At 37.9% G+C, this 26402-nt stretch overlaps 1 protein-coding gene across 1 annotated transcript in view; it reads right to left on the bottom strand.

Moving 5' to 3' along the window:
* Positions 1–26402, bottom strand: part of LOC127649716 (astrotactin-1-like) — a 560423-nt gene that overhangs the window by 7460 nt on the left and 526561 nt on the right. The window contains exons 23-25 of the mRNA XM_052134948.1: positions 18728–18860; positions 2769–2869; positions 2166–2349 (exon numbers count right to left, since the gene is read on the bottom strand). Coding sequence (XP_051990908.1) covers positions 2166–2349; positions 2769–2869; positions 18728–18860 — 418 coding nt within the window. The remainder of the gene's footprint in view (positions 1–2165; positions 2350–2768; positions 2870–18727; positions 18861–26402) is intronic.

The raw sequence follows: 26402 nt of genomic DNA, 5'->3' as shown, positions 1-26402 counted from the left end.
CTCTGGCATCCACGCCCAGACCTCTGGAAACTCCACCAGATAGTGAACCTGCAAGTGCTGCCCCGGGAGGAGGCAGAACCAGCCTTATTGTTGCTGTGTCTGGTACGTGCTTTTCATACCTATTTGGACTCCACATAGTGCTTTAGACTCTCTGAGCAGCTCTTTGTTTGCTTTGGCAATTGAAAGGGAATGCTGTCTCCTAACAGAGGCTCGCCCTGTGGGTAGTCGAAGCCATCGCATTGGCCTATTGGACCCAGGCCGTGCCCACCCCCTTGCGGGTTTGAGCACACTCTACAAGAAGTGTGGCATCCTCGTGGGCAATGGCCAATGGAACCTCTATAGCAGACATCTGTAGAGCAGCAGGCTGGGCAACACCAAATACATTTGCGAGATTCTATAATCTCCTGGTTGAGTTGGTTTTGTCCTGTGTTTTGTCAGGTTTGAGCATATAGAACTCGGTAACACAGAAAGACTGACCAGGTATACCGCTTGCGCTAGTGCCTTTTCCCTCACTGAGGTGAATATGTGTGCTTTTACTCCCAGGTCCTCAAAACACTTGGATGTTCTTCATCCCCAGCCCTCTTGCTCGTGAATTCAGCTGAGGAATTCCCGACCAGACCCACAATGGGTACTAGTTACTCGTAGTTGCTCCATATGTGTCGGTAATCACAGTAACCCCCTGTGATGTATTTTTCGCGGTACGGTACCCCTGTCAGGCGGACCCACGTCTCCCTTGGGCAGTCCCCTCTGCCCCAGTCGCAGTGTTTGTAGAGCTCATTCCTCATTAGACAGAAAATACCACCGCACCACTTCCATGTGTGTAACAGGCCATATTTGCCACATTTTTACCTCCCCAGCCTGGACAGAATGTGATCTCCGAGGTGTCTTTTGCCCCTGAAAGAATAGGACTGGAAAAGTACGCCTTCCCCGATGCGTGTTATAGCTAGATGGCCCCAGCCGCATTTAACACTCCGTCAGGAGAAACATAGAGAGGAAAAGGGCCGTAGCTTGCACGGCCTGCTCCCATGCTTGTCACATCGCTTGTTCCCACCCCTCAAGGGAAATCTTTGTTGGATTCCGGGGACATAATAAAAACAATATGACGTCTTATTGGGGCATCTGGGAAGGTTACATGCACTCTGATGCCCATGCTCCTTTGGCACGCTACAGCTTGCTACACCAGCATCAGCAGATCAAGTAACATGGTTCGGTGTAGGTGGCGTTATTGAATAGGGACCCCTTGTGTCACTACAATCGACACAACATCGAGTGAGTGACAGAAGGGAAAGGTCTAGGTTACTAGTGTAACCCCCGTTCCCTGATGGAGGGAACGAGACGTTGTATCCCCCTTGCCACAACACTGTACCAAGCCGCTGTAATGGCCGAACCTTATTCTTGGCTCCTCAGTGCAGAACCTGACTGAACAGATGCATGATCTCTGCCTTTTATAGCCGTATGTCCGGGGGCGGGACATGCAAATTCTGTTCACCAATTTGACTTTGGCCTTTTTCATATTCAGAGGTATTCGAGGCTCCTGAAAGAAGTCCCTTGTGTCACTACAATTGACACAACGTCTCGTTGTGGGTCTCATCAGGGAACAGGAGTTACACTAGTAACCTAGACATTTTAGTTATATTGTTTTCAAAATCATAAAAAAAGATTACCCACCACTCAGAGCAAGCGAGAAACTAAATGTGGCCTACTGAACATAAGATCAACTTACACACAATTACTTTTATTTGACAGATTCTCTTTACAGCTACACTAAAATAGTTTACATGCACTGTTATGATAGAAAAAAACTGAAACCAAGGTACACTATTCCCTCATGATATATTTTGTTTTTTACTGATACTGAAGTGCCTATGTTCTATGCAAATCATTGACTCTACTATTAAGTTCACTTGTGCAAAGAAGGTAAGTTCAATGAAGATCAATGAAATACAACTGAATAAAATATTGAAATATATCACAATTTTGAATTGCAATACACCACACATAAATTACAATAATATTGTTTTGAAACTCAGATAATGCAATAATATCATATCGCTAGGTCCTGATGATCATATCCTCCTAACATTCTGCAATACCGGTATTTGTGTGTGCATTACATCTTAGATTTAATATCCAATTTTGAACAGAATGAGAATCATCTTACAAACCTGGGCCCCAGTTCATCTTCACAGCGCCAGGTGAACTCTCCAAAGCTCTCGTAGCGCTGGTTGTAGTGATAAAGCACTCGATGGAGGGTTGGTGATCCCAGATCCATCAGTGTGTTGTAAGCCGTCTGCTGCTCCTTCCCGCTGGTGTAGCCGTTGAACAGATTATAAATCTTGTCTGCTATTTCTGAGGGAATGAATACAGAGAACATTCAAACAAATCAGGTGACTTAGGATTGTCTGAAAGGTGTAATCAATATTTTTGTCCACTTATTACCTATACAAAATATAAAAATAATTTAATGTTTAAAGACGCCATGAAATGGCTGGTGAGGACAGTTTTTTGCCCTGTTTACATATTTCCTATTGAAACAAGAAATTTGGGAAGGACATCTTAAAGGGCTCATCCCTCATTTTTGTTTTTTAAATAAATCAATAAAAATATGTTGGGCAACATGAGTCATCTGTATTTTTGGTCAATTTTCCAGGAAGAGAAAGACTTAACCAAAAACTACTGCATTTGCGTAATGCTCCATCCACACCGACACTGCTAGGTGTGGATGTAGGAGTTTATTTTAAGGACTTTATGTGCAGGCAGTCATCTACCTTGAGCCTTGACATCATCCACTGCGGGACATGGTGTTTTAATGGTGACCTCACTGGGACTTGAACGCCGACCTGTGTTATCCACCGCCCACAGCCGAAACCTGAAATTGCACAAAGAGCCAAATGTGACAATTAGACTAAATTTGTCACTCTCTCTCATTCAATTTTAAGTAAGCAAACAGTTAAAAAATTTATAAAAATAATTTGTGTCACTTTTTATTGATAAAGACAGAAAACAGGTGGCAACTAGAAATGTGTTCCTTTTAAAGGAATATTCCGGGTTCATTATGAGTTAAGCTCAATTGACAGCATTTGTGGCATAATATTGATTACCACAAAAAAATATTTTTATTGAAATAAATAAATACAAATCTAGGTTCCAGTGAGGCACTTTCAATGGAAGTGAATGGGAGACAATCTGTAAATGTACAAAATATTCACTGTTTCAAAAGTATAGCCACAAGACATAAACAATATGCATATTAACATGATTTTAGTGTGATAAAATCTCTTACCAATCTTTTCTGTGTAAAGTTATTGTCAATTTTACAACTTAATTGCCATGATGATTCAATGTCAACAAACCCTAAAATGACTGTTAAAATTACGATTTAAACAGCTTTACAGATCAAATAACACATGAATTTAACAGAAGAATTCATATAAGTGCTTTTATAAAATTATAGGCATCAAATTTCTGCCTGTAAACCATCCAAAAATTGGGTAATGGGATGAGTCAAAATATTTTTTGTGGTAATCAACATTATGCCAAATGCTGTCGGTTGAGCTTAACTTGTACTGAACCCTGTATTTTCCTTTAAGTCATTTTATACTGTAACCATTATTAAATTGACTTCAATCAATAATGTGAGTGAAAAAAGACGAAAAAAAAGCTTACTCTCTTTTTAATAAGACAGCTAAGCTGTTAAGTTCTTTAATAAAAAAAATAAAAAAAATAAAAAAAAAAAAAATCATGCACTGAGAACAACCTAATGGTGAATTTATTTATAGATAAACCCCAGGTGGAACGTTTAACAAAAGTAAAGTCAATTGCAATCTTTGAAGGGTGCAATTTAAAAACCATAGGAGCTCAACAAGTACAGTGGGTACGGAAAGTATTCAGACCCCTTAAATTTTTCACTCTTTGTTATATTGCAGCCATTTGCTAAAATCATTTAAGTTCATTTTTTTTCCTCATTGTACACACAGCACCCCATATTGACAGAAAAACACAGAATTGTTGACATTTTTGCACATTTATTAAAAAAGAAAAACTGAAATATCACATGGTCCTAAGTATTCAGACCCTTTGTTCAGTATTTAGTAGAAGCACCCTTTTGATCTAATACAGCCATGAGTCTTTTTGGGAAAGATGCAACAAGTTTTTCACATCTGGATTTGGGTATCCTCTGCCATTCCTCCTTGCAGATCCTCTCCAGTTCTGTCAGATTGGAGGTAAACGTTGGTGGACAGCCATTTTCAGGTCTCTCCAGAGATGCTCAATTAGGTTTAAGTCAGGGCTCTGGCTGGGCCATTCAAGAACAGTCACAGAGTTGTTGTGAAGCCACTCCTTCGTTAATTTAGCAGTGTGCTTAGGGTCATTGTCTTGTTGGAAGGTGAACCTTCGGCCCAGTCTGAGGTCCAGAGCCCTCTGGAGAAGGTTTTCGTCCAGGATATTCCTGTACTTGGCCGCATTCATCTTTCCCTCGATTGCAACCAGTCATCCTGTCCCTGCAGCTGAAAAACACCCCCACAGCATGATGCTGCCACCACCATGCTTCACTGTTGAGACTGTATTGGACAGATGATGAGCAGTGCCTGGTTTTCTCCACACATACCGCTTAGAATTAAGGCCAAAAAGTTCTATCTTGGTCTCATCAGACCAGAGAATCTTATTTATCACCATCTTGGAGTCCTTCAGGTGTTTTTTAGCAAACTCCATGCGGGCTTTCATGTGTCTTGCACTGAGGAGAGGCTTCCGTCGGGCCACTCTGCCATAAAGCCCCAACTGGTGGATGGCTGCAGTAATGGTTGACTTACTACAACTTTCTCCTATCTCCCAAATGCATCTCTGGAGCTCAGCCACAGTGATCTTTGGGTTCTTCTTTACCTTTCTCACCAAGGCTCTTCTCCCCCGATAGCTCAGTTTGGCCGGATGGCCAGCTCTAGGAAGGGTTCTGGTCATCCCAAACGTCTTCATTTAAGGATTATGGAGGCCACTGTGCTCTTATGAACCTTAAGGGCAGCAGAAATTTTTTTGTAACCTTGGCCAGATCTGTGCCTTGCCACAATTCTGTCTCTGAGCTCTTCAGGCAGTTCCTTTGACCACATGATTCTCATTTGCTCTGACATGCACTGTGAGCTGTAAGGTCTTATATAGACAGGTGTGTGGCTTTCCTAATCAAGTCCAATCAGTATAATCAAACACAGCTGGACTCAATTGAAGGTGTAGAACCATCTCAAGGATGATCAGAAGAAATGGACAGCACCTGAGTTAAATATATGAGTGTCACAGCAAAGGGTCTGAATACTTAGGACCATGTGATATTTCAGTTTTTCTTTTTTAATAAATGTGCAAAAATTTCAACAATTCTGTGTTTTTCTGTCAATATGGGGTGCTGTGTGTACAATAATGAGGAAAAAAATGAACTTAAATGATTTTAGCAAATAGCTGCAATATAACAAAGAGTGAAAAATTTAAGGGGGACTGAATACTTTCCGCACCCACTGTATGAAATGCAAGCGTTCACACTGCCATTATCTACAAATACTAATAATATGTTATGACAACATTGTTTATAAAGAGGCATGTGTAATAAAATAACATTTTGGAAAACAAATAAGGTCTGGGTTAAATAATAAAAAAAAAATTATTTGGATTAATCCTGATAAGCCATAATATTTTTGGGGGTCCTTCAGTGTCAATAAATTGTTTCAATGTGTGAATTATATCATTATATAACAGCATATACCTCCATTAATATCAAAATGCATGACACCAACACTACCATTACATTAGAACAAGCCTAACCTTTGGCTCACAGCACTGATTTGAGGATGTTTCAAGTGAAGACTCAACCTGAACAATAGCAAACAGTGTCCTTACTGGCTCCCACCCACTGCATAACCGTTCAAGAAATCAGTACAATTATTTTATCACTGACGAAATGTGCTGAGAGCTAGGCAGTTTGCTAAGATTGAGTTGAATTATATCCCCATCTAGTGGAAGATAACATAAACAACTACAACCTGCAGTGTCACAGCAGTGGCATCCTTCAAAGTGCAGAAACGAGAATGCATGTGAGGTACGAAGTTCAACACTGTATGGCCCATTAAAATTGTTGTCTTGTGTTTGATTTATGAATGAAAGGGCATCCATATGTAATCTCACATGTGGAGCTTTGCTCTTTTAATAAAGGGTTGTTTAATCTTTTCTCAGCATCTTCACAAAGAGAAGACAAGTGAAAAAAAATCCTTATTTACATTTACATTTATGCATTTGGCAGACGCTTTTATCCAAAGCGACTTACAGTGCACTTATTACAGGGACAATCCCCCCGGAGCAACCTGGAGTTAAGGGCCTTGCTCAAGGGCCCAACAGTGGCATCTTGGTGGTGCTGGGGCTTGAACCCCCGACCTTCTGGTCAGTAACCCTGAGCCTCAACCATTCTTTACACTATTTTCTATGTTTAGAGTTTACAAGCCTGCTTTGGTGAGGCTACAAGGTTTTAAGATATGGTATCAAACAGGGATGTGCCTGAAGCCGAATACCTTATTCGGAAAGACTTAAAAAAAAATAATCTGAATAATATATATATATTTTTTTTTTGGAAGACTGATCATCCAACGAGCACAGGTATAAAGCGATATTTTAAATAAACATGTCCAAAATTGCAAAGCAATGATGAGTCCGTGAAGCCAATATTAGGCTACTACAGTGTAAACCTTATGAATGGAAATGAGCACAGTGTGATTTCAAGTTCAAATTGGATGGCCGCAGTCTCGACTCCGTTTACGTTCTCCGTAGGCCTATATTGTACACGTCTCAGAAATATAAGCTTGACAAGAGTGACATTAATTAAGATACTATATCATACACATTTTCCACTTCTTAAATTGTCTGTTAACACATTAACACCAAATGTTTCACATAATTCAAACATAAGGATTCATAAACCAACCTAAGCGCGATGTTAAATTCTGACCAGAGAAGTGATGATTTTATGGCGGAGCTCGTCCGTCCGTCTCTTAAAGCTGACCACATTTATCCACATAAATAATGAAGGTAATTGTATGGTTAAGCCTCGATTCCCAAAACGTTTAAATGCTCCATCGAGATTTTCACAGAGTGTAAATCTATTCAGATTATCCAAATGAAGGTTTGCGGAGAAACAAAAGCACGCACATTATTTTCGTTTTTCTCTTCTAGAAATAGAGGCTTATGGGATCAATTCCATGCCACATATATTTGCAAAAATATAAAGTATTGCAAAATAAAATAAAGTTTTGCAAAAGAAAAAAAGTATTGAGCAAAAAAAAAATTATTTTTTTTTTTTAAACAAAAATTAAGTATCACAAACGTAAAATAAAGTATCGAGAGAAAAAAAGAAAGTTTTGCAAACAAAAATAAAGAATTGCAAAATATAAATAAAATTTAGCAAAAACCAAGATATAATTAACTGCAAAAATCAATGACTGTTGTAAAAGAAACTAAAGATCTTTTATCCTTTTTTATCTTTGCAACAGATTTTTAGGCAGCAATGATTTTGCCACACATCTTTTTCTTTGCAATGCCTACTAATTATTTTGCAATGCTCCTTTTAATCTGCATTTCCATCACGTGTGAGCTCGTGATACCGTTTTGCCTTTGCGCTTCACTTTTCTCTGCGTTTCACTTTATGGCACTGTTTTGACGTGGGGGAGTCAGGGGATTGGGGCGTGTACAACGGGCTCAGTGATGCCTCTCTGGAAGTTACGTCATTAGCTTGAGACACGGCTCAAACATCATAGCTGAGCACAGGCATGCAGGTGGATCTCAGGTATGTAAAGTTGATTGTTTCCTTTTATTTAATTAGCATTAAATGTGCTTTAACAGCGTTTGCTTCAGATAAAGAAGTTAGAGATCAGTTAAAGCGGTGGATTTTTTAGCCATACTTGCTAACATAGCCAGCATCTGCAGTTTTTTCTCTCTCAATTGATTGATTCTTATGTTTATTTTATAGATTATAATTGTCTATACCATAGTATGTTGTCTTCTAAAAAAAATGTAAACTCCATATTTATATGTAACATTATCACTGTTAAAGGAGACAATAAATAGATTACAAATAAAATGTTAAGCGATCTAACAAACGTGCATGTGTTCTGTCTTTAAAAATAAAGTTTTGAAATATAAAATGTTCACATCCCCTATATTCTTAACCCTGCGTTTTACAGCTATGTGGCATGGGGGGCATGGTCGTGTGTCGGTCTGCGGGAGAGAGAGAGAGCGGTAAGGCTTGTCACCTGGTTTGTAATTATCTCTAACACCTGTGTCTTGTTGTAGTGATACGGAGAGAGACATTTAAAGGGACGCAAAGTGTCGAGAGGGAGAGAGAGTGGATCCAGAAAGCTCCACAGACTGAGTGTGATATTGTTTTGTTTGTTTACATTTCTACGGCGGTGACCGTCGTATGTTCGTGAAAGAAATTAAAGTGCTGATTTCAAACCTGCTTCGCTGTCTCCTGACTCCTCCATTGCTCAACGAACCTGTTCACAAGCTACTTAAGTTCTTACAATGCTCACAGTAAATGTACGTGTATCTAGGTCATCTCACGTAATGATATGCCATGTCACATTTAGCAGAGAGAATATCCAGATGTCGTGACGAATCTTATTAGTGTTCTGACTCAAAGCTTCGGTCATATTCAGGCAGCTCAGGGTCAGCAGCTACAACAACAACAGCTTTCTCCTGCTGTTTCTCTGCCTCGAGTAGGCCTATACTCAGCAGGATATAACCAGGTTATCAGCACCTACTCTTAAGAATCAATCTGTTAAATTTGTTTTGCTTTTGCACAATTAACATAAGTGATGTTCTTTTATTGTTTGTAGATCGTTTCCTGGGATGCTTATTTTTTACGATCGTTTAACTTTTTATATGGAATCTATTTATTGTCTCCTTTAACAGTGATAATATAACATCTATTTATATATTTTTAAATATGGAGTTTACATTTTTTTTTTTAGAAGACAACATACTATGGTATAGACAATTATAATCTATAAAATAAACATAAGAATCAATCAATTGAGAGAGAATAAACTGCAGATGCTGGCTATGTTAGCGAGTATGGCTAATAAATCCACCGCTTTAACTGATCTCTAACTTCTTTATCTGAAGCAAACGCTGTTAAAGCACATTTAATGCTAATTAAATAAAAGGAAACAATTTTTTTTATTATTTTTTTTTATTGAACACCAAGAACAGAACAAAAAACAGAATGTACATCTACAATGGCATTGGTAAGTACAGGTAAATGAGTATTAAGCAAGGCACATATCAGTTAAAATAAAATAAAATAAAAAAATGAAATGTCTAAAATACAAATACAGAGGGGTCTCTTTATTCCTCTTTTAAGAGCTTAAGGTCTCTTATTATTCAAGCCAATTTCTGGGCCTTTTTACTTTTCATACATTCCAACGCTGGAAAGAAATTACAAATCAATTCTCTTTTAAATACAGAAAAATAAGGTTTCGTCTTCATACATTTGGACTTATGAATGAAAAATTTGCCCAGTATCAACATTACATTAATAAGAAATTAATTTCTTTTCTCGTCCAACAGCATTCCAAACATAACATGTTTCCTAGCAAAAGTGGGCAGTGAGTGAATCTTAGATTCAACCAATAAGACATATTTTCCCAAAAAGTATTTGAAGAAAAACAAGGAAAAAAAAGATGATCAGTTGTCTCTATCAATTTGACAAAAAGTACAGGCATTTTCTTCAAAATTAAACCGTTGTCTTAAAAATTCACTTGACTGGTATACCCCATTTAATATTTTAAAATGAGTTTCCTTAAACAATCAACTTTATATACCTGAGATCCACCTGCATGCCTGTGCTCAGCCATGATGTTTGATCCGTGTCTCAAGCTAATGACGTAACTTCCAGAGAGGCATCACTGAGCCCGTTGTACACGCCCCAATCCCCTGACTCCACCCCCACGTCAAAACAGTGCCATAAAGTGAAACGCAGAGAAAAGTGAAGCGCGTGATGGAAATGCAGATTAAAAGGAGCGTTGCAAAATAATTAGTAGGCATTGCAAAGAAAAAGATGTGTGGCAAAATCATTGCTGCCTAAAAATCTGTTGCAAAGATAAAAAAGGATAAAAGTTCTTTAGTTTCTTTTACAACAGTCATTGATTTTTGCAATTAATTATATCTTGGTTTTTGCTATATTTTATTTATATTTTGTAATTCTTTATTTTTGTTTGCAAAACTTTCTTTTTTTTCTCTCGATACTTTATTTTATGTTTGTGATACTTAATTTTTGTTTAAAAAATTTTCTTTTTGTTTGCTCAATACTTTTTTCTTTTGCAAAACTTTATTTTATTTTGCAATACTTTATATTTTTGCAAATATATGTGGCATGGAATTGATTCTGAGGGCTCGCTCTTGCCATTTATTCCACTGCATTTAGCTAATTCTGCACATGTAATTTAACAAAATAATTATGTCCTCCACACATAATGTTAAAATATGTGCACACAAAATAAGCCTGGAGTACTTTCTGATATAGATTTATGGTGCTTTCATATGTTTGTAGGCTTTTAATGTTTGTATTTGTATTCAATATTCTCTGCAAAATGTGTGCTTGACATCTCATAATAACTGGACACTTTGTGCCTTCAGAATTACATTTTTATATAAGCATAACGCAAAGACATAAATTAAAATTCTGTTTCAGCAGATCCATATTAATGTCAGAAATAGATAGCTATCCGAAAAAGGAGAAAAGCGAAGGGAGAAAAAAAGAGAAAAAGGGAACACAACAACACAGTGTAAGAGTGGCATGTGTATGGTGGCCTAGGCTTTGCCCTGGGCTGGTTCTACGCTGCACGCCACGCTTTTTAAAATTTTTCACTAGCTGAAGCACATACACACCTATTAAGCGAGGAGGAGAAAAGGGGACAGGGGAAGAAAAAAATAAATAAAAAAATCCCCAACATAGGCATGTGGAGAATATCCTGGGGAATGGGGGTCTGGGCCTTGGGCCTTGTGCCCGACGGCATCTATCCCTGACGGACCTTTGTGTTGTGTCATGGGCGTGTGACTAACATATGACATGGCCACGGAGGGACCAGAGGCAGGCTTATAATAATTTTATATTATTATTATTATTATTATTTCTACTACAATTATTATTATTATATGCCCTCTTTCTCATCTTCCAACAGCACCCCCCTTTTTGCTAAAAGAAATAGACAGCCACAATTAACAAGATATTCCACAGTTAAAGGGATAGTTCACCCCAAAATGAAAATGCTGTCAGTGTTTACTCACCCTCATGCCATCCCAGATGTGTATGACTTTCTTTTTTCTGATGAACACAAATGAAGGTTTTTAAAAGAATAGTTCAGCTCTGTTGGTACTCACAATGCAAGTGAATGGTGACCAGGACTTTGAAGGTCCAATATAACATAAAGCGGACATGAATGTAATTCATAAAACTCTGGTGGTTAAATTCAAGTCTTCTGATGTATAAATATATTCATCTAAAAATCTTTATTTATGTTCTGCAGTAAGTAAATTTTTTGGGTGAACTATCCCTGTAATGAAGCCTACATATTCAGCTTAATCTGATTAGGAAAAAATATATATAACAATAACATAAATAAATAATAATAATAATTATTATAATAATATTGAAAAAGGCCTATCCAAGGCAGATTTTATACAGAAACTATACATGTAAGTTACAAGTTACAGAGAGTTACATTTTAAAATTTGTTTGAAACCCCAGATGTGGGGGTTAAGCCACACCCACATCTGGTTATATCTGAATACAGAAACAGATCCAGATATTTTTATCATAGTAACAGATATAGATACAGATAATGGTTTTGCTGCACCATAGTATCCAAAGTTTTTTTTTTTCTGCACTTAAATTTAAATTTATAAATACATTTTCTTAATCTGTATTTTTGCCTTGTTTACCAGTTAAAATATCTAAACAAATTAGATACATTTAATTGACAAGTAAAGTTTTATAAGAAAATAAGATGTTTTTAGAGAATGTATTACCCCAGATGGCAAATTGTTTGCCTTGCTTTAAGCATCAATCCAACAAAATTTAATTCAAATGAGTAACTAATGTTGAGTAAGAAAATAGATTTTGCTTCTCAAGTAAATGTTGCAAGGAGGTTTAGATCTATTTATTTTATGAAACCATGAAAAGAACCTGACAAGAACACTGAACAGGTCCTTAAATTATATAAAGACATTGAGTGCTCCTTTGAACAATGCTCCTTTATCAAAAACATTTGGACAGATAGTATATTCAGGAGGAAACAATGCCCTCCCCCCTCTCTCTCTTGGCTGGTGTGATCTATTCACCGTGCCCTTCTGTCCACATTGCATGTGTGTGCTAACTGACTGCATGTTTCAAGGACATGCACCACAAGAAATGGAGGCAAGGTAGCCATGCATTTAAATTCAAGAACCTACATGTTGAAATACACACATTCAAGTTGCACAAACACAGAAAAGTGCAAGACTTGCTGATTTGTACTGAACTGCAAAACCAGATGTCTGCAAACTGAAGTAATTTACTTTTTGAAAAGTAAGGATATACAAAAATGAAATACAAAATTCTAAATAAATACATTTTTTATTGCAAGTTTACAGATTTTAAAATAAAGGTTCATTATCGGTACACTGTAAAAATAAAAATCTATAATTTTAATAAATGCTACAGAAAAAAGCCTTAACTGATTAACGAGTACTAACTGTAAAATATACAGATTTTTTTAAAAATATATTTAAAAAGACAATACAGTACTATTAATAATGAAATGTTGTAAAAAAAAAAAATTTAGATGTAAAAAGTATGATTTTCCTGTATAATAAATGGTCAAATATACATTGTTTAACAAGAGAGTACATGTACTTTTTACAGTAAATTACTGTTAAAATTAGAGTAAAAAATATTATCGGGTGGTCCCACAATTCTCTGCATGACCCATCACAATTTAATATATATTATGAGAATAGTTATGTTTCTTCTTATTTTTAATATCAGTTACGTACATTGGGGTGTTCTGTGTTCCCCTTCTCACTCACTCGACGTTGTGTCGGTGAAGTGACACCAGGGGTCTCTATTGAGAGCCTCAGTTGCCTCTGAGCTTTGAGAATAGGCCAATGAGAATTGGTAAACAGGATTTACATGTCCCTCCCCCAGACATACGGGTATAAAAGGAGGGAATCGTGCATCTGTTAAATCAGATTTTTTGTGTTCAGCAAGCTACTGTTCCACTACTGTTCCACTAAGTACCTCTACAGAGCTTTTGCTGTTGGATCAGTCTGATGTCTCCTTCGGACCCCCCGAGCTGGATGAGAATATCGCCGCTGCATCGGTGAGCGCTGCGGCATCTGACGCTGGGGACTCAACTGGGCAGCCACCTTCGGGTCTGCTCGGCCAGTCTAAGCCCGACACACGTTGTGTGAGCATTGGGCTGGACCAGAACTCCCTGTCCTCCCCTCAGCCCTCACTGATAGACGATTGGTTCCTCGGGTCAGGGCACCGGTTACACCCACGCCGATGTGCTGCAGGAACTGCGCTCAGCAACTGACCTCACCCCAGGCCACAAAGGTCACAGCACGGGGACTAGGACAGGTGATGGCCACTCTCGTGGTCCAGGAATGACATCTGTTGCCGTACCTGGTCGAAATGCGGGATACTGACAAAGCCCACTTTCTCAACGCCCCCATCTCCCAGCTCAGCCTATTTGCCGACGCCACTGAGGACCTCGCCCAGCGGTTTTCAGCGGTGAAGAAACAGACAGAGGCCATTCAACACGTCATGCTCCTCATCGCACAAGAGCAAGCGGCTGCGAAAGCTCAGGCAGCTCCGCCCCAACCCAGGCCCAGCTCTCGGTCCCAGCGTAGAGCCCCCCGCAGGAGGCTGACGCCCCCATCTCACAAACCCCTTCAAGGACCCAAAAGTCTCCCAAGCATTCCTGAGACGATCGACTCAGGGAGCGTGAAGGCCGTTACAGAGCTGGCGTCTAGACCACTCCATCCCCCGGTGGAGGGCCAGCAGGGAAACCTTTTGCCACACCCTGGCCGGGCTGTGGTACTCCTTGATTCACCTAACCGGTGTCCACGCATGCCGTTCTCATGGCGGTCTGACGCCAAACACCTACTGTCACGGCATCAGCGATGTGGCCTATTCGCCTCCACGCCTTTGACTGCAGACTCCTATGATTCTAGAGGACGCCTCCATAGGACCTCCTCCTCAGTCATTTTCCCACCCCCAGCCTGGTACGTGGAGCAAGGTAAGTGCTTTGAGTTCTCGCTCAGCACAACTGTTTCGGGACGCAACTTTGCTCCCCGACATAATATTACATGCCCCCCCAACCCCCCACTGTGAAGCCCCACCAGGTACCTCAAACGTGATCGTCCCCTTAGTGCCGCCCACTCGGAGCTTATGCTTTCCAACCGTCGCACTGACTGGCCAGTACCATCCGACTCGGCTAAGCAATTCAGTACGCCAGGCCCTCTCCCCATTTTAGTGGCATCCGCTTTATCTTCGATGCACGGCGGGAATGCCAACACCCTGCGAGCGAAATCTCAACACTTTAACACAAGGACGCAATAGAGCCTGTCCCTCCAGCCAAGATGAAGAAAGGATTCTACGGCCCTTACTTCATCGTACCCAAAAAATGCGGTGGGTAGCGGCCAATCTTGGACCTGGGAGTTCAGAACCGGGCCTTACACAGACTTCCGTTCAAGATGCTTACGTAGAAACTTATTCTAACGTGCGTCTAGCACCGAGAATGGTTTGCAGCGGTAGACCTGAAGGACGTCGCCTCAATCTTCACGTCTCAATCTTGCTTTGACACAGACCTGTCATATGGCTCGCACCCGACGGCCTGACATACTAGTACCAGGTCCTCCCCTTCGGCTCGTCACTGTCCTGAAGGTCGCAGAGGCAGCCCTCGCTTCCATCAAGAGGTTCGGGGACCTGCAAGCGCCCTCTGGTGGCGACACATGCCTGGAGCCCGGTCCGGCAGAAATTCAGACCCTACGTGCCCAAGGTTCCTACGGCGCCCCTACAGGGCCAAACAGTGAACCTGCAAGTGACTGCCCAAGGAGGAGTCAGACCCAGCCTTACAGTTGCCGTGTCCGGTGCATGCTTTGCGGAGCTCTAGATGATTCTGAGCAGCTCTTTGTTTGCTGTGGCGTACAGCAGACACTGTCCCCCGACGAAGGTTTGTCCACGAGGTCATCAATGCCCACCTAATTCTTAAGGTGATTATCAATAACTTATAAAGTAAAAATCTGATTTATACAGTTTCAGGAGGTTAAAATCAAGTTTATGGCATGATTTTTTTATTTTTTACTGTAAATTTGACAGAATATATATTTTATTTACAGTACCAGCATGGTCATGTAAATTATAACAGTTTGAAACTGTAAAATTTACAGGTTGTTCTGTAAAATTGTATACATTTTTCTGTATTTTTTACATAATTATTCTGGCAACAACAGCTACCATTTCTTTTTTTTTTTTTAAATCAACAGGATTTTCTTTTCAGTGTATGTATGGCTCCATGAAGAACCTTAAAAGGAATATTCCAGGTTCAAAACAAGTTCAGCTCAATCAACAGCATTTGTGGCATGATATTGATTACCATAAAAAAATTATTTTGCCCCTCCTTTTCTTTAAAAAAAGCAAACATTTGGGTTCCAGTTAGGCACATAAAATGAAAGTGAATGATGCAAAAGTCAAAAACTTTAAACAATATATGATAATAAAATCACTAACTAACCTTTTCTGTGTAAAGTTATAGCCAATTATACAATTTTGTGACATTATAAAGCCAACCCTAAAACCCTAAATGTGCTGTAAAAATTATGATTTAAACACATTTACAGCTCAAATAATACATGTGTTTTAACAGAAGAATTAATGTAAGTGCTTTTTATAAAATTATAAGCTTCAAATTTCTGCCCTTAATTCCTCCCAAATAATTGGCCCCATGCAGTTCCATTGAAAGTGCCTCACTGTAATCTCCATTTTTGCTTCTTCATTTTTTTTTTTTTAAAGGAAAGGAGGGATAAGTCAAAAATATTTTTTTATTTAATCAACATTATGCCACAAATGCTGTCGATTGAGCTCAACTTGCACAAAGGGTTCTTTGCAGTGGAAAAAGTAGTCTGAAAAGTGGAAAAAGTAGTCTGAAGAACTACCTTAAATAACTATAACCTTTTTGTAATATAAAGGTTCTTTGGGGAACCAAAAATCATACCAGGATAGCATTACTGCCAAAACCCCTTTATGGAACCTTAATATTTAAGAGAGCTCTGCAAAATATGAAGAGATTTATTTACATACATATACAATTACTCAAGTACACACTGCATATACAAGTACACACTAAAGTATGCATCAATGATATTGGGTTATCCATAATATACTGGGGCTTTAATTTTGATAATTTCACCCTAACTATAAGACTGACTATAACACTCTTCCAATTTTCTGCTTATATCAAATGTTGAATTGAGAAGCTAACTATTTTGTTTTCCAGTAAAAATTCTAAACATCCTTAAAATTAGATTTACTTGAGAGGCAACATTGTGTAAGATAACACTACTCAATTTAAAAGAACATATTTTGAATTTAGTTTTTATACTCCATTGTCAAATAGTGTTCTTGTTTTAAGCACAAATTTAACAAAATGTAAAATATACAAAAAAAATACAAATAAGCATAATGCAACATAAATTGAAAACAAGTAGGTTATCCATAACATACTGGGGCACCTGTTTTTCACATTTGTACCATATCACCCTCACTGTAAGTCTCACTAGAAGTAATATTTACTCTTACAATATACTGTTTAGGTCAAAAGTTTACTTGGTAAGCTTGCTCTTTTCGTGTTGTGTACAGCCCCCTTCAACAAATCAATCTTTCTATTGCTGTTTCTGCTATTACCACAAAGTGCACCCTTTGACGTACTTTCAAACCATTCCAGAATTTGAACTGCTTCCCCAGCTGTATCTGAGGCATGTGAAACAGGTCCAATTTGAGTCAGGCCTACGGGTCGAGCAGACCATGTTCTTCTTACCCATGGCACAAAAAGGAACATTCCAAAGAAATGGATGCAGTACGTCACATAATAACTATCCAAAAGAGTCTAAACAGATGGGGGCCCACCATGCATGATTAACACTTCCAAGAGAATATGTTGAGCTGATGTCACCAGGTTTTATATAAAAGCGATTATTTTTGCTAATTATTCTTTCCCAAGAAGATTTCTTACCTTTCTAGAGACACTGCCAAGCCATTTAGTGAAATGCACTTCGTAAATCAACTACTGATTTTCAAAAATTGACATAGGTAGGAAGTAGTCCAGACATTTTTTGCACGAATCATTCTCAGTTTCATAGCCTTAGTTAAATATAATTGCTTAGACTCACGCAGATATAAAACCCCTCATCTGACTGAAGACATGCAACTCAACGTCAGTTCAAAGTCCAATTGATTTAGTCCAGCCAAAAGTTGGGCCTATGTGTATTTTGATCACTGAGGGTGGAATTTACTAAGAATGAATTGCGCCAGGTTAAAGCAGCAATTTTTTGCATGAGCTGTCTACATTGGTTTAGGGGCCATTTCACTAGAATAATTAGGCATATCAGGAAGCGGCACAAATGTACTGAACACAATTTGGCTTCGCTATGCACAACACATACTTTTTATGAATTTAAACAGACTGATCTCAGTTCAGGAGACTCTGTGCTGTCAGTAAAGGGTTAAACTTCATGTGAGACATGTGACAAAACAACATGGTGATGACCACAGCAGAGTTTGTCTTTGGGATAAATGCCAACAAAATTACATGTGGTAAGAAACCTAATTATGTTTTTACATAGAAATCTGTTTGAGTCTCTAATTTCATCTGATATGCCCTTTTTTAAATTGAAGAGATTTATCATGAAACGCCACGATGATAAACAGAATGTAATCAAAAGCGTACTTTGGCACATTTTCCCCCTTAGAAATTCTATATTTACTGTGTATTATCACATTAAGAATTAATGGGTTAATCCAAAATTGGACAAATTTTGCTTTCAAAGGTTTTACATGGAGTAAGGATAAAAATAAGGTACATTTCGAACAGTTCTGAGAACAGTTCAGACAAACATTTGGACCAAGGGAGCAAGGGTGCATCCTATAGCTCTCTTTGCATCGAAGTGCATTCAATCCATAATTCCTATCAAAAATTCAGTTTCAGGCTGCAGATGATGTTTGAACCACTCAACATGTTTGGCAGACATAAGACGATGGTAATCAGTACATCGATTTATCATGTAGAATTTTATTTTAACATGGTTGGCAGTGATTGGATGATGCTGGCCATTAGTTTGAATCAGAATTAATTATGTTATATATTTCTGATGTAATGTCAGTAATGTCTCAAAAACATGAATAACCAACATTCCTTGAAACATAATACAAAATTTGATTTAAAAAATATGACTTTCTATAGCTTTTAATTCACAGCTTAGTCCCACTGTCGACATATGTTGCCATCAATTTTAGGAAAACTATTTGCTCTAGATTTTGTATTTTATTTGCATATTGTTAAGGTGCTACTAGATAAAAAAAATGGAAATGGAAAATGCACAGCAGTCAGGCTCAGGAGGATATAGACGTATCTGAGTAGCCTTTACTTTTCAAATGGGAACTTACATATATGTGTTGTCTGGCTCCAAGCAGCGTATGATCAAAGAAATAGAGGACAGGGGATCAGGGATGTCCCCCAGCATCACACATGGAGATTTGGCCCCCGACATGATGTCATCCACGAAACTCAACATGGTCTCTGTGAGGAGACAATAACTTTGTTTAGTATATAGAGTGACAAACAAGTTTCCAGGACCTAATTAAAAAAACATTTGATCTCCGATGCAGTCCCATGCTGGTTTTTCTGTCAACAAATCATTTAAAATATCCTGTTTGTTTGTTTAGTTTTAAGTGTCTGTAATCAAGAATGATTAATGATATGTAAATAGAAGACACCTATGCTTATGCATGGAAAACAAACATCACCTTGCAAGAGGTATCTGCAAAACAACTCCATCTTCTCTGCAAAGTCTCCAAAACTGGGGCACTGAACAGTTTATAGTTTACACTGAATGCATAAGGATTTCCCTAAACCCGAAAACCCCTCCATGACTTTGACCCAGTGCTATGAAAAGAAGTGTTTTGCTTCTTCTCTCCTAGACTGTGGAACACAGAAGAACGTTCCAGAGATGGAGACCCTGTGGTTTAGACATTTAAAGTGAAGGAGACATCCGTGGTTTTAATTTCACACGAAACGCATATCCCAGATCGAGCTGCAAGTGTCAGCTACCTAAAACTCTTAATAAAGAGCCCATACAGGAGCTACCAGAGGGGCCGATGTGCTTTTGCCTGTTCTTAGCGGAGGGGAAGACTGTTTGCCCAGCTGGTCTACATGCGTCAGAGGACATAAGCAAGGGGGCTTTGTGTGCCTTTCATAGCAAGGAGAAACCTCCCCTGGATGGAGAACATTTTGGTCTTCCTGAAGGCCTCCTCTTCAAAAATACCAGGTCGTAGGCCTCTGAGAACAGGGTGCCAGGATAAACGCAAGTGCGTATCTGTAAAGTATGGGCGATTATGTGCTTGCTGCCACCAGTAAATATTTACAGTGCTTGTGTGTTAAGAACTGCAGTTGAGAGCAGAGGAATATGTGGTCTGACGTTAATGAAAAGAGACATTGTGTGGGACAGCTTTTCTCCAGGTCATATTTATTTAGCCATATACACTTCCATTGACAACAAACTCTAACATCCCATTTTTATGTTGAAAAAAGGTGAAAATGAGGTGAGAAGACAAAAAAACTTTCAAATTTAGAGGGTGTTATTTTTATGAGATTAAACTTAGTGCCATTTATGAACAGAGGAAGACATGATGGTTAAATATTATGTAAAGGAGAGTTTGGAGGGGTAATGCTGCATGGGGAAAGTACAATTGCCTCTTAGTTTTTGATGTTATACAAACTTCTTAATGTATAGCTGTACAAGTAAATAGTCTATCTAACTAATTGTGACAAACCACTAGCATTCTTTTTAAGGAGGAAGCGGGAGCCGGTTAAACAGTCTAAGTAAGTTTTTATTTTCCACGCTCTTTTTCTGTAACAAACACATGCACACGCACGCACGCTGCGCTCTCTCTCTCTCTGTTGGCTTTTCAGCACAATCACAAAAAGTCAACTAACAAACTAACTAACTAACTAAATAACTACATAAACACATTATATATTCATGGTAAACAGCAATCCCTGTTTGAAACCAACTCTAAACCAACTGACTTTTTTAGAAATTAAACATTGTTAACCAGAAATTTAAACTGAAGTTTAAAGGTTTTAAATCTGAATCTGAATTCTTAATGCATTTGTAATATTTGTCAGATACTCAGCACCATGGAAAACCTGTTGGTGTAGTTTTCTAAAAACAATACAGAAAATAGAAATCCACTAAATCATGTTAATAAGGATGTTTTTTGGGAAAAGCTGGTAAACTATTCACAAGGCATTTGCTTTGCGCAATATAAATTAAACATTAAAAAGCATATTCTTTAACAAACGTTTATGATCACCATTCCTATATTATTGGTTGATTTCTGTCTTCCTATGAATGTTAAAATTTAAATATTTCTTATGGTATATCCCAAGTGGTGTAATGCATTGTCATGTGAACTTAGTCCAGTTTTCTATAGCATCCCTGCTGCAGAAAAGTGGTTTCCATTAGCATCAACTGTGAGCAGACTTTTCATAAGCCACAGCAGTAAATTTGTTTTATGATACCTTAACTCTCTTTGACAAATGGAGATATGAAAATAATAATAGGCTAAATTAAAAAATTAAAAATATCTATCAAGACATCCCCACCTTTTTATCAAAATAAAGTTTTATTTGAAAATCCTTACACGTAGAACAGGTGTCTGGCAAATACGCCTGAATTTATGCTCTTTCATCATGTTCCATACCCATGACTCTGTCCCATTTTTCAACGGGAAAGACCCGGGTTGACATGATCACATGATGATGCCTGGCTGCCCTTCTTTAAACTTTGATGGGCTTTGACCAAAACCATCCCTGATTCTTGTTAAAACATCAAAAACCAGCCATAAGGTTCCCAACTCATCCAAGAGAGGTTGCAAGACATTTTGGAGTAGAATCATCCAAAATGCTGAAAAAAAACAAAACAATGGCCAAAACCAATAAAAAACAGTCATCAGTTAGTTTTATATAGCATTACACCTTATCCCATTTCATGAGCAGCAAAGTTACGATGGCACTGAAAAAAAATAAAAATAGGCTACTTTGCAGTGTTTTAAGTATTCTACCACATTTATTAGCTGACTAAATTGCATTTTTGTGATTGTGCCTCATCATGACAAAATTTTATTTTTCACTATTTGTTATATAGAACATTATATTATTATGTAAAAAATGTAACTCATGTTGAATAATGTATACATCTGTACTTCTATATACTAATATTAATTTGTTTTAATTCAAATATGTTTTACTTTCAAACACAAAGTTCTCCTATGGCAACTTATTTAAAGGAAAACATACTTTACTGGAGACGTGAAGGATCTTTCACTATATATTTTAATCATGATTCACCTGCTTGCTTGCTAGTGCTTTGAATCTAGCTTTGCAAAGAAACACTCCCTACAGCATCCTTCCTGTGCTCTGAAGGTGTGGTACTATAAACAGTGTGCAACACACAATTTGAACATATAATATGCACAGCATAAAGTGATGCCTGATGTAGTAGATAGTTTGCTTCATACGGTATATTCAGATTAGCAACAGTTCAATGGCTCAGTTTATCTTTATCATTCATATTCTAACTTTATGATTTAGCTGTGCAGCAATTGTGTTGTTTAAGTTTAAACAACAACTAAATGAAAGAAAGCATTTATTTTTACACTATCTTACACTAACTCTGTGATCTGATCATTCACCGTGTAAACTAATGCATGTTTTTAACGCATTTGGGCCCACTTAAACAATGTCAAGACTAATTAATGCACGTTTTTGACGCATATGGACCCACTGAAAAGTCAAGCGTTGGACCCACTTACATGTGGTGAGTGACCATCTATTTGGAATACTCCTGTCCTGTCATCCAATGATTGAACAAAGAAATATCACTACACCACTGACTATCCCTCTGATTCTGATTCAAGGTCAAATTTATGGAAAATACTCACTTAAAAGCATAAAAAAAAAAAAAAAGGAAGTAGAGAAAAACAGTGTACACTTTCATAAATTATCTGGTATCTTAAATGTAGAAACAAGCCAACTAAAGGGACAACACAAATATAATGTCTTACAACGAGAGCAAAACCTCTTCAGCAGTTCAAGAAAAGACCCCCCTCAACATCTGAGCCAAAGACCACACTCTTAAAACTGACTGCTAAATTCAGCCCAAGCAACAAGAATACCTTGATGTATGTGTCATATCTGCACATTAGTGAAACAAGATAAATCAAAAACAAAATAAATCAATAACATATATCAATAAAATTTGACTGAAATGCATGCGTCTATGATAAATGTTGAGCTCATTTACAAAAGTATTTATTTCTTCTATTAAACATTGTGGATTCCATTGAAAACATACAAAAGCAACAGCTGTGCTCCTAGAATTTTTAGCCTAAAGCCTTTCCACAATATGCTATATGCCTTCCCTTACCTAGAGTATTTGTGAATATTTTGCAACATAGACTGATTACAAATTACTGTATCTCTCCTGGAGTGAAATCAAAAGGCTGAATTTTGTAGGAGAGACCGGGGCTAGTTGTCACATCTCAGTAACAAAAAAAATCCAGTTGTGCAAATGTGCTTTTACTAACAGAGGTTTTGTATTTTTGTTTTAAAACCCCTTGTCCAAAACCCTCTTATATTAGAATATATATATATATTTTTTTACAAATTCTATCCTCCAAAGTAAATTTTCCCTGTTATCATATTTATGTTATAAATCTTGGGTAAACTATCAGACATACTCGAACCACACTGGCATATACCAAGGCAAGGGTCAACTATACTCACGGAGCACTTTATTAGGAACACTTGTACACCTACTTATTCATGTGATTATCTAATCAGTCAATCGTGTGACAGAAGTGCGTAAAATCATGCAGATATGGGTCAGGAGGTTCAGTTAATGTTCACATCAACCATCAGAATGGGGAACAAATACTGCAGCATGATTGTTGGTGCCATACGGGCTGGTTTGTGTATTTCTGTAACTGCTGATCTCCTGGGATTTTCACACACAACAGTCTCTAATTTATTTAGAATGGCATCAAAAACAAAACAAAAACATCCAGTAAACAGCAGTTCTACAGACGGAAACACCTTGTTGATGACAGAAGTCAACGGAGAATGGCAAGACTGGTTTGAGCTGACAGAAAGGCTACGCTAACTCAGATAACCGCTCTGTACAATTATAGAGAGCAAAATAGCATCTAAGAATGCTCAACACGTCGAACTTTGAGGCAGATGGGATACAAAAACAGAAGACCATGTCTGGCACTTTATTAGGACCATAAGGTTCCTAATAAAGTTCTCAGTGAGTGTTTATTATGAAGGCAGATTTTTATCGAAAAGTTTAAATGTGTTCTTAGGACAAATGTGTTTTTCATGAAAGTCAGGTAGAGGCATGTTGTCAAATTTGTATAGGGGTATTTTCGTCCGCAGAACTGATGTTTACTGGATGTTTTAGTTTTGTTTTTGACACCATTCTGAGTGAACTAGAGACTGTTGTGCATGAAAATCCCAGGAGATCAGCAGTTACAGAAATAGTCAAACCAGCCCGTCTGGTACCAACTATCATGCTATGGTATTTTTTCCCCATTATGATTACCAACAGAAAGAGGCACCAAAATACATTCCCGGACTTTCGGTTTCATCATACAACGTTGGTGGAATGATCTTCCCAACTCCATCCGTCAAAAAACACATCTTTTCCATGAGCACTTAACCAGTCACCAAAAAAATTAAAATAAATAATTAAATTAAAAAAAAAATCTTGTTGCACATTAATTTGTCTTGAATACTAGAATTCTGATGCTAGTGAAACTTTGTAATGCAGCAATTTTCATACCACTGTCTCCTTAAGATGATTAGCTTATAATGATTTCCTCTTTTGTAAGTTGCTTTGGATAAAAGCGTCTGCCAAAAAGAAGTTGTCACTGGTGTTTTAAATGTCATAAATATACACAATTTATCAATTACAATTTTGCCACAATTTATCATAACAATGTTATGATATTGTTGTACTTTAACCTTTCTTTTGTTGTTTCATTAATCATTTTGTGCCTTTTTTATGTTAAAAAAATCTTCTATCTGAGAATATTGGAATAAAATAAGACCTAACCCACCACATTTAGAGTATAGAGGGTCTTTTGTTTCTAACAGGTAAATATTTCAATTAAAAAACTCAAAATCCATCACTGGAGCAACTCCATGTCCAAAGGCTGGAAGTTTTACCAGTTGCATTGAACAGCAACTCTCTGGTCCCAGCACACGTGGCGGCTACACAAAATACTCAACAAACAACATCTGGCCTTCATTGTCTACTATGATGAAATGAGAGCAAGAGATGGATAACAATGGTTCAAAATACATAAATTCTTGGCATTTCCTCACCAAAAAAGATTAACCGATTTGATCCCCCGCGTATAACATGTTGTCTTTTTTCGCAAGAAAGGTTAATTGTAGCAGAGGAAAGGTGGGTGTCAGCACTATGCAGCGTTTACTTGGATGGGAGCATAAAAGTAAACCTTAAAATCTGCTTTCATTTTCGTGCAAAAAGCTATTGATATGGATGTTGTACTTGCCATCTACGTCATAGGGCTGGTGCAAGCGAAGCTGCAGCTCAGCTTCAATTAAATTGTGATATATGCTCTTTCCTACAATTTGATACAATTCCACACTTGACAGGAACCAGCAGGTGATAACACTTAGCTTTCATGTGCTGTAAAGTTAAGAAAATTGCCTGGAAGACAAGTTTATTTACTGAACGTGACTAAAGGCTGACCACACTAAAGGAGCTCTAAAAACGATTTCAGTGGGTAAAGAAAGAGAAAATATCATGAAAAGAACTCACACAGGACACAGTTTATATATATATATATATATATATATATATATATATATATATATATATATATATATATATATATACACACAGGGTTGGGAGGGTTACTTTTGAAATGTATTCCACTACAGAATACAGAATACCTGCTGTAAAATGTAATTTGTAATATATTTCGTTAGATTACTCAAGGTCTGTAACGTATTCTAAATACTTAGGATTACTTCTTCAGCACTGGTAGATTTTTTTCAATTGTTTTGACTATAAAAACTCGTAAGACAAAATGCACATGTTAAAAATACATTCTCTGAAAAACCTAAATATCTAATGCAGTGATGAATCTAAAACAAGATAAATCAAATTGATCTTGTTTTAAGGATTTTTAGATATTTTTATAGGAAAACAATAACAAAATTATTATCAAAAATATGATTTCTGCCCTTATATCAAAAGTTGTACTAGAATTATTATAATTATGATCCAACATGAATTTCTTTGATAAAAAAATATGATCGTGCCTGGTAACATGTGCATGTAAAATGGCTAGAAATAGCATTTTACTTCAAAGTTACTTCTCTGTCTGCTCGTATGAATGTAACACATATTAAGAAAGGGTTTCACCACTGTTCAAATGCATTTTGGATCACATCATTTATATGTATACATTTTCCAACTGAAAGGACTAAATATTAAATGAAACAAATGACAATACATTTGAATGTAACTGTATTCTAAATACCAATGTGTAACACAGTTAAAGAATGGGCAAGGAGGAGGCGAGAACCGGCTTGACGATATAAATCATAGTTTAATGGAAAACTTAAAAGACAACACAAACACACATGACGGACATGCCCATAATTCTCTCTCGCTCTCGAACCATCGTCACCGGCCGCCTTTATCCCTCGCGCGCCTCATCAGGCTGATTGGGGACCGGGCGCGCGATATTCCGACCGGCCCCGCCCCCCTCCGCTCCACACTCCTCCCGGCGTTATCTCAGGCCGGGGTGCCACCGGCATGACGTACACCCCCCCTATCCCTGGGGCGGGGTGTATCTTGCGTCCCGCGTGGTCATCCCCGCCTTCCTCGCCCTGGGAGGAGACAGGAGGGGAAGACAACAACAACAAAACAAAATAGGTGCGGGAAAAGGCCAACACGGTGCGACAGGGAGAGAGAGAGGAGAGAGAGAAAAGCTCACTCACCGGTTCTCTGATGTACCGTCG

This window comes from Xyrauchen texanus, chromosome 9 (assembly GCF_025860055.1).
Source record: "Xyrauchen texanus isolate HMW12.3.18 chromosome 9, RBS_HiC_50CHRs, whole genome shotgun sequence".
Classification (NCBI taxonomy): domain Eukaryota; kingdom Metazoa; phylum Chordata; class Actinopteri; order Cypriniformes; family Catostomidae; genus Xyrauchen; species Xyrauchen texanus.
This window is presented reverse-complemented; position numbering and strand designations above follow the sequence as displayed.